Raw genomic sequence first — 9,889 nt, 5'->3', positions numbered from 1 at the left:
CTTTGTGGCGAATAACATATGACTTCAGATGATACCTTACGGTACTGAAAAACACATGCTTTGCTCACTTGCTCCAAGGGCATTATTTGTCTGCTAGGAATCTCTGATAACAATACCCAGAGTTAAAGTCACAAAAATTAAAGCTACACTATTGATCCGTTGCTGTGAAATGCACCAAAGCCAGACCTCTCGTTATACTGATTAGTGAGATTTCCATGAAGGGGGAACATGGACATAGCCCAAGTCTGTCCACAATCAGAGCCCTCTTGTCAGCCTTAGGAGGAGGGCAGCCTTCCATATATCAGCCCAGAACACTGCCAAGTGCAGGTCTTGAGAAACCTGGGCAGACAGTGGCTGAGTCAGAGCTCATACTCATGCCATTCCAAGAGGCATTGCGCAAAACCTTTACCCGAGTGCCTTTCTGGATTCCTTACACATTCTGCTGCAGGGTTAAATATTGACCCAAGGCGAACATTGTGTTAAAACGTGCTTCAAAACGATACAAGACAACGAAATATATTAATTCACGTGTTTGCATTGCATTTATCATTTGCCACCAAGGGTCAATACAGATGCAGTAGCGTAACAGTTTCCTCCAAAGAGGGAAAGCCACCCACACACACACACAAACACACCCACACACATGTCCATGCACAGACACACGTATGCAAAACACACTTTCAGACAGGCAATGATGCAAACTCTCTAGCTACTCATAAAACTCATTAAATGCTAACACACACACACACACACACACACACACACACACACACACACACACACACACACACACACACACATTTACACATAGAGACAGACACCCACACAAGCATAAACGGATACACACACCCCTGTCTGTTCAAAATGTACACACAGACACATATTTTGGCAACATGAGCACCAACCTGTGTGTTCTTGTATCCTGAGATACACTGTCATACCCACTTACTCACAAAGACACTCTCTCACACACACACACACACACACACACACACACACACACGCACACACACACACACAAACACCCACAAACACACACAAACACCCACAAACACACGCACACACACACACACACACACACACACACACACACACACACACACACACACACACACACACACACACACACACACACACACACTCGTAAATATACATACACACATAGACCCAAATAAACACACACACACATTCACAAACACACACACATTCCATTGTGAGTGTGAGGTGAACCCTGGTCCTTTAAGGCAAAGTGTTGGCTTTGAGGCAGGTTGGTTGTATGGTTGTAAAGAGTGGGAGGGATGGAAGGAGGGAAAAACTGAGAACCACTGGGCCTCTCTCTCTCTCTCACTCCCTATCCATTTCTTTTTTTCACTCTCGCTCTCATTATTTCTTTGTTCCTCGCTTGCTTTTTTTCTGTCCGACTCTCTGGCAATGCGTCTTTCCTTCTAACACACACACACACACACACACACACACACACACACACACACACACACACACACACACACACACACACACACACACACACACACACACACACACACACACACACACACACACACACACACACACACACACACACAAACACACACACACACACACACACACACACACACACACACACACACACACACTCAAACATTATCATCCCAGCTTCCCCTCCCCTCTCCCCCATAAGGCCCGCCCCAGGGCTCTGGGAGGACTATATGAGGCTGGTCCAGCCCTTGATTCAGCTGCAGACTTCAGGAAACTCTTAATCCTGTCCAGTCCTCTCTCTCTCTCTCTCTCTCTCTCTCTCTCCCTCGCTCCACCACAGCATCATGTACAGTTACCGTTCCAGCGGCCCCGGCGGCTCCGGCTACTCCGGAGGCTCATCCCACATCATCACCCAGCGTCGCGTGGGCAACGTATCCTCCGCGCCCAAGGCCTTCAGCGTCTACGGCGGGGGCTCCGGTGGTGGCACCCGCATCTCCTCCTCCTCTGTCCGTCATCTCTCCTCAGGCTATGGAGGTGGCATGGGGATGGGGATGGGTGGTGGCGGTGGCGGCTTCAATCTGTCCAGCGCCCTCGACTCGGACAACTCCTCCATCCACGTGAGCGAGAAGGCCACCATGCAGAACCTGAACGACCGCCTGGCCACCTACCTGGACAAGGTGCGGTCTCTGGAGAAGGCCAACTCCGAGCTGGAGCTGAAGATCAGGGAGTACTACGAGACCAAGGGACCGGCTGCTGAGAGAGACTACAGCAACTACTGGGCCATCATCAATGACCTGAAGGACAAGGTAAGATGGCATGGATTAGTGGTTTAATAATGACATAATTTAAGTAAAATATGAATAGAATGGAAAAGTAGAACAAAGAATAGAGTAGAATAGAAGTTTAAGAGTTGTATCTGTAATAAGGACGTCAGGGCCATATGTTAGTTATCAGGACCACACCCCCCTTTAATCAGAGTGATGTAATGGACGACTGGGCAGTTTACTGACTGTGAAATGTACTGAAACAATGACTGTATTTCACGGCAATGGGCAGGATACGAATAAGCATGAGGGCATAAGTCCTGCTTTTGAATTCCAAATGTTGTTTAAAGGAACAAAGCTGCTTTTGGCTCCTGATGCTCAGCTCCTATCACTGCCCATTGGAAGTTACACACATGCACATACGGAACTCTGACATGTCATTTCATTCTTTCAAGAAAGCCAGAGCCTAGCATATAATCATCAGGAGAAAAATAATAGTTTAAGTGTATCTGATTCTCTGACATAAAAAAGACAAATTACAATCCATTCCAATTGAAAAGAGCATCTCTCTCTCTCTCTCTCTCTCTCTCTCCCTCCCCCGATATCTCTTTCCATCTATCTCTCTCTCCCAATCTCTCTCTCTCCATCTCTCTCTCTCTCTCTCTCTCTCTCAATCCATTACAGAGCAATTCAAAAGTATTGTTTGTGTCGTTGTGAGTGTAGTTCTCTCTGATGGGTAAACTGTCTCATGAAGATTTTAGCACACATGCTTGAACTTTCACGCCCTCTCTCCTGCTAGATCAACGCTGCCACCTGTGACAATGCCAGCACCCTGCTGGGAATTGACAATGCAAAACTGGCTGCTGATGACTTCAGGACCAAGTGAGTCCCTGTGACATCCCTGTGACACAACACAAAAATCAGCTTGTAGCTATTTGCATGGGCATTTTGCATGCAATGCCTAACCCATATTTCAATGTATTGTGCCTGTTTTTTAATGTCTCTACTTCGTGTGCAGTCACATAATCCTGTTATTATACTGTATATATCGTCTCACCCTGTCCCTGTGTTCTCCACACACCTGTGGCAGGTACGACCATGAGCTGATGATGCGCCAGTCTGTGGAGGCGGACATTGGCAACCTGCGTCGCCTGCTGGACCAGACCACCCTCACCAAGTCTGACCTGGAGATGCAGATCGAGGGCCTGCACGACGAGCTGGCCTTCCTCAAGAAGAACCACCAGGAGGTGAGGAAGATACACCCTCGGAGTGCTCTTTTTTTTCTCTCTGGCTCTCTCTTCCTTCCTTCCTTCCTTCCTTCCACAATCCTGTCATCCATCCTTCTTTCCCTTTCTCTCTTTCCTTTCTTTACTTCTTCTGTTCATCATTCTTGTCTTCCTTCCTGCCATTTTTTCTGCGTTCCTGCCTTCTGCGGCACAGCATAGTGCTATCAACACATGTCTCATGTCCTTCATTTCCTCTACCTCTTTGATCAAATTACCTGCTGAAGGCAAATGACTAAAAGTAACTAAAGTACACAAAACACACTCACACACAAACACACACACACACAAACACACACAAACACACACACACACACACACACACACACACACACACACTCACACACACACACTCACACACACTCACACACACTCACACACACACACACACACACACACACACACACACACTCACACACACACACTCGCACAACCTGCTTGACAAGGGAGTTGCAACAGCACTTGATATGGGTGTATGGAATGGATTGCACATCTGATAGCCGATGCAAATGAGCAAACATTTTGCATGGCCTGTTCATTCGTCGCCTTTAAAAATAGAACTTAAAGAGCTCAAAGTTCACTTTTTCTGTTCACAAGTTGTTTCATGAAGAGTTTACCCAGTGGTTGCTAATGATAACAACAGAACCCAAAAAATCCTAGAGAGCTCCACATCACTGACACAACATCCCCCCATCTTCTCTCCCCCCCCCAGGAGATTGACGCCCTCCGCTCCCAGATCAGCCACACCGTGAACGTGGAGGTGGACGCCTCTCCCCAGCAGGACCTCAACAAGACGCTGGACGAGATCCGCAGCCAGTATGAGGGCATGATCGGCAAACACCGCCGCGACCAGGAGGCCTGGTTCAACGACAAGGTGGGTCAGACACGGGTTAGGTTGGTACATGGACACATACACAGACTGGCACAGATGAATAGATATTGCACAATGGCACAGGTGAAGTTATGTGAGAAACCTTTAAAGGAAAAAGTCCATCTGTGACCATCGATGGTGACTTGAATAAACCTGATTGATATGACAAATGTAAAGACTTATAATGAGATGAGTCATATTCTCTGTGTCTTTTTACAATTCTTGCCAAAACTCTGCCCTGAAGCCATATTTATGTCTGGCTGAAAAATACAACTTGCTAGCATCAAGGATAATTACAGGCTATAAATCTCACCATGATTAACTAAATCGCTAAATGATAGGGCCGTAATTTCCCTAACATGTTACAGCCTGAAATCAAATGTGGTCAAAGACACAACCCTGCCACCGAAATACGGGATGATGTTTTGCAGACATCACTTTCAAGGATGTCTCAGTGCTGAAGGATAACACAACTGAATGTATCCATTGCTATGCTGCTGCACTGTGTGTGGCAAATTGGACAGTAAAGTGATAAACTCTCTCTCTCTCTCTCTCTTTCTGTGTGTGTGTTTGTGTGTGTGTGTGTGTGTGTGTGTGTGTGTGTCTGCATGTGTGTCTGCGCGTGTGTGTGTACGTGTGTGTGTGTGTGTGCATATATTTACAGTCCACTGCCCTGAGCAAGGAGGTGGCTGTCAGCACAGAGACCATCCAGTCGACCAAGACAGAGATGAGTGACCTGAGACGCACGCTGCAGGGCCTGGAGATCGAGCTGCAGTCACAGCACAGCATGGTGAGTCTGGGGGGTGCGCCTAGGAGAGGGGATGATAGGGTTAGGGTTAGGGAGATCGAGCTGCAGTCACAGCACAGCATGGTGAGTCTGGGGGGGCGCCTAGGAGAGGAGATGATAGGGCTAGGGTTAGGGAGGTCTAGCTGCAGTCACAGCACAGCATGGTGAGTCTGGGGGGGGGGCTAGGAGAGGGGATGACTGGCTTAATCAGGGGACCATTCATGGAAGCCAACCACTGATTTTCATAGGGAAATTAGTTTTGCATTTGTTTCTTTGACTTTGCATTACACTATACGAATGTTATTTAATGTGTGGACACACGATCACTACTGAGAAGCGAAGGGTCTATACTCTTTGGCACTTGTAGTTGTAAATGGTTTATCACAGTTAACTAGTGCATTTAAATGATGTAGTTTAGGAGTCCTCAATGGGAAGCATAGGTAGAATTTGGTGAGAAGAATGTGATAGAAAACCTTTAAAAAGTGTTAAAGTGTACAGTTAAAAAGGGAGAACTGCAAGGGAACACTTGGCCAGAGCCAGAACAAACTGGGTCAGTCTTACGTAAGGCCAGGATAGAGTGTGTCATGAATGTGCAGGAAATGGAGGGAGGTGGGAGATGTTATTGAGAGGGTCGAGAGGGAAAGCTGCGCCGTTGGATAAAATGAAATAAAAACACATGATGCAAGAGGGCGAGATGATAGGATCAAATAGAAACAAAACACTGCCAAACACGCACGTCTTTCCTGATAAAACCATTGAGGCTGAATTCTGCAGCGGGTTCTCCAAATAGGTTTTTGGTCTAAATGCAGTCTAACTTGGCCACATTATAGTTTATTGCAATGACCTGACAGGCCAAAAGCCCTCACTCACCACACATGAAAATCCCCATCTGGGAGCTCATTCCATTCCCATGTTTGCTGTAAACTGACCCGTTGGCTGGAGAAGCTTTCTAACTTTTTCCTAAGTAAGGCGTGAGGCCAGCGCAAAGGAATTTTGCAGTAGCTCAGATGGGGAGGAACGCTGTCAGACATTTTAAGGTTATCGTCCTCAAATGCAGATTGACACTCCCTCATTATTTTCACCCCCATCTGCGCACAGAGGGTTTGTGTCAGGTTTAGCATCTTACGTAAGCTTCGGAGGAGGACATAAAAAATAAATCTCAATCGTTCTCTTCTCTCCCAAAAGACACAATTATTTTTAGCCCCTTTTTTGGACTGGTTAGTTTTAAAAAGGCTGGGAACAGCTTTTGGAGCAGACAGAGGCTTATGTAACACGTATCAAACTGGCCTCAGCACAGCTGCATCATGTGGTGCCAATCACATGGACATTATGAACTGAACAGGAAATTCAATTGAATTGCTGCCATTAAAGTACCAAATACAACTTAATTATGTTGTGAGACAAGGCCATAACATCCACAGTATGTTGTGTCGACAAGTACCACATAATGAAGTAAATATATAAAACAAGAGGTGTCTGTTCCATAAATGTTAAAATGAAAGCAGACACTTTTGTCGATTTTTCCATCAAGGGAAAATACAAGACAAAACAACTGTACAAGTCTTACAACTGTACCTGGTCTCCCTTACTTAGAATAATTCCTCCTCTTTGGCAAAAAGGATCCGGTCCACTGACATGCTCTCCGCTTTGATGGAGACTAACCTTTAGCTGCAAAGACAGTAATACATGTATCAAAGATAAGACAAAAGCTTGAGATAATGCTGTGGACAGATAAAGGTTCATTGTAGAAAAGCCTGCTTAAAGGTACCATTTATCTCAAAACACTATATTTTGGCAACGAGGCTACAACAAAGTGATGTTCTTGCTCAGGGTTCTTGCTCTGAAATAATGTTCTGACAAGAACCCATGTGGAAACATTCTAGACTGCTCTGTATGCCCCGACCTCACCACCCTTTGTTTCTGCACCTCTCCTCCTCCTGCAGAAAGGGGCGCTGGAGAACACGCTGCGTGACACGGAGGGCCGCTACAGCGCCATGCTAACCGGCTACCAGAACCAGATCAACATGCTGGAGCAGGAGCTGTCACAGATGCGCGGCAGCATCGAGGAGCAGGGACGCGACTACGTCATGCTGCTGGACATCAAGAGCCGCCTGGAGAAGGAGATCGCCACCTACAGGAGCCTCATGGATACGGAAGAGTCCAGGTAGTCGGTGAAGAGGCCACCGTCACCAGCTGAGGGAGGGCATTTAGTGTGGTCAGGGGGGTTGACACAGAGGATTGCCTTTAAGATAAAGTGTTGAAACATAAGTAAAATCCCTTGAAGAAGTCTGCCATGGGTTTTCTTGAACAGTGCCTTTTGTCATAGACTGATCATGAATAAATCCCTCTTTTTGGACAATTAATAACGTCTCGAATTCCTTCTTACTACTCTTTTCTTTACTTAGTTTTGCTCAGCTGTAGTTTGGAGAAAGAGGTGATTACAAAGAAATACACTTTCAGTTAGAGTCCAATGAGACGTGAACCCACCATGATGTTGGTTGGAGCAGGTAGTGGCTTGTCTCACACATAGCGCTTTATCTCATTCTCATCTCTCTCTATTCAAAAATTCCAGAACCTCTGATTCAGATAAATATCAAACTTCAGAAAGCTGCTCTAGATGTGGGACCCTGGAGTGTGAATTCAGTTAGCAAATGATAACTGTTTTCTGGTGGTTCAATTAGAGATAGAACTTTAAATTAGAGATGAAAGTAATTGGAACTGGACCTACACTCAACTAGATTCACTATTTTGATTCTACTGATATTTAAAAAAAAAAAACTACAGTCTATATCCTACAATATGAGCCAATTGTTATTATTTTGGTTTCCAATCAATTTGTGGTTTGCAAAAGATAGAGGCAAATTTGTCCTGAGAGACAATGTTTCCTTTATATTTCATTTTATTTTTATGCCAAATGAAATTCCACGATGGTGAGATAACAACCCTCAAACAACATCTATCCTCAAAACCACAAGGGGAAATTAATATGTGTGTGTGTGTGTGTGTGTGTGTGTGTGTGTGTGTGTGTGTGTGTGTGTGTGTGTGTTTGTGTGTGTGTATGTGTGTGTGTGTGTGTGTGTATGTCGCTTTATTTAAGTGACACACCTTTTTGGTTGGCTAATCATTGTCAAAACGTCAATGTCTTGCAACAGAGGGTTACGCCATACAGATATTTGCAACTCACAGCCCTCAACTTGTCCTCCAAGTCACCATTGCCAGGCAACTGTGGAAACATACTGACTAAGGCACAAACTTGACAGATTAAATGAAAGAGAGTCTTTGTAAGTTCTTATCAGGGGCAGTCTTGACCCCCTGCAGTAGTAGAGCCCATGGGCACTGGAACGTGACTGTGAATCTGGAACCAAATGCTGGACAGTCAACGAGTAATTTGCCCTGGGGCACGTAGGCAGGAGTGTGTGTGTGTGTGTGTGTGTGTGTGTGTGTGTGTGTGTGTGTGTGTGTGTGTGTGTGTGTGTGTGTGTGTGTGTGTGTGTGTGTGTGTGCGTGCGTGTGTGCGTGTGTGTGTTTGTGTGTGTGTGTGTGTGTGTGTGTGAGAGAGAGAGAGAGAGAGAGAGAGAGAGAGAAAGAGAATGAGAGTGTGTGTGTGAGATTGTGTAGTTAATGCAGTCATAAAGTTGGCAATGCAGTACACTGAAGTCAAGGTCAAAGGACGGGTTCCTCAGGAAATAAATATGCATCCACTGTAAAGGAAAATGCCAAGGGGAAGGTTAATGAAGGCGTGAGTCTAAACACAAAACTGAACCATACATGATAGATGGGAGATTATTATATATATGTGCTACAAGACCTGATAACCAGGTTAGTAGTGTTACAGCATTTGAGAGATGAATTTCATTGAACATTTTAATCAAAAAGAAATTTCATCTCAAATCAACATCCTAATAAATATCCATGCAGAGAACACAATGAGAACCCTATGCCCCCAGAGAGGCTGGTATTTGGCTGAGGTAGCTGACTTTAAAACTTATTTGGAGGAGAGCATGGTTGACCAGCAGCATGACACATCACAGCAGTTTTGAAATGCCCCTTTGATAATGATTTGGCTGCAGCGATCTTGTTTTTTTGTCCACGTGGAACACTGCCAAGATCTACTTGGCCTTGTTCCCATCTCCCAAGTTATTAGGCAAGGTGTCTTACCAACAAGCCCATGTCTGTATTTCAGACATAATTAAGTTAATCAGCGCATTAATGAAATCTCATCTAAACCACTTATTTAGCAACCTTGGATCCTCCACTGCATTCCACAAAGGGGAATTCTATTGTAAATTGAAACACTAAGATATATTGTGTCTGTATCAGTTCTGAGGTCTGCCTGGAAATGTAATTAAAGGTATTGCTCATAACATCCTGCCTATGAGTTGTGTTTGGCTGCATGTATAGTCCTGTTACTGTTCTCCACAGACAAATTCAGTGGTGCTTCTTCTCTTACACCGGTCTAAAGGGGCTATGTAGTTAAGTTGTCCTGAAACACAATTGTAATTTTAAAATACTAGCACATATCTGAAGGCTTGGTTATGTTACCCAGCTCCTGTTCAGTGTATGCGTATCAGTGTATCTCTTACTGTACTTTTATTGCATTAATAAAATGTCTCTGCCCTGCCCTCATTAAACGCACGCATATATTTTGTTGACTTTCCATTATCACTTCAGAGTGACAAGAGTTCTGGTAAGTCTAAGAAAGATCTAT

General features: G+C 44.9%; 1 protein-coding gene across 1 annotated transcript; it reads left to right on the top strand.

The window, feature by feature from the left end:
* The first annotated feature begins 1,751 nt into the window (after window positions 1–1,751).
* On the top strand, window positions 1,752–7,497 carry LOC308381110 (keratin, type I cytoskeletal 50 kDa-like). Its single transcript, XM_080858623.1, has 6 exons — window positions 1,752–2,282; window positions 3,040–3,122; window positions 3,331–3,487; window positions 4,236–4,397; window positions 5,059–5,184; window positions 7,125–7,497. Exons 1-6 carry the CDS (start codon window positions 1,821–1,823, stop codon window positions 7,347–7,349), a joined length of 1,215 nt encoding a protein of 404 aa, XP_080714749.1. The 5' UTR covers window positions 1,752–1,820; the 3' UTR covers window positions 7,350–7,497.
* The last annotated feature ends 2,392 nt before the right edge of the window (window positions 7,498–9,889 follow it).

Source organism: Sprattus sprattus (assembly GCF_963457725.1).
Source record: "Sprattus sprattus genome assembly, chromosome: 1".
Lineage (NCBI taxonomy): Eukaryota > Metazoa > Chordata > Actinopteri > Clupeiformes > Clupeidae > Sprattus > Sprattus sprattus.
The sequence above is the reverse complement of the archived record's forward strand: the minus strand, read 5'-3'. Positions and strand labels throughout refer to the sequence as shown.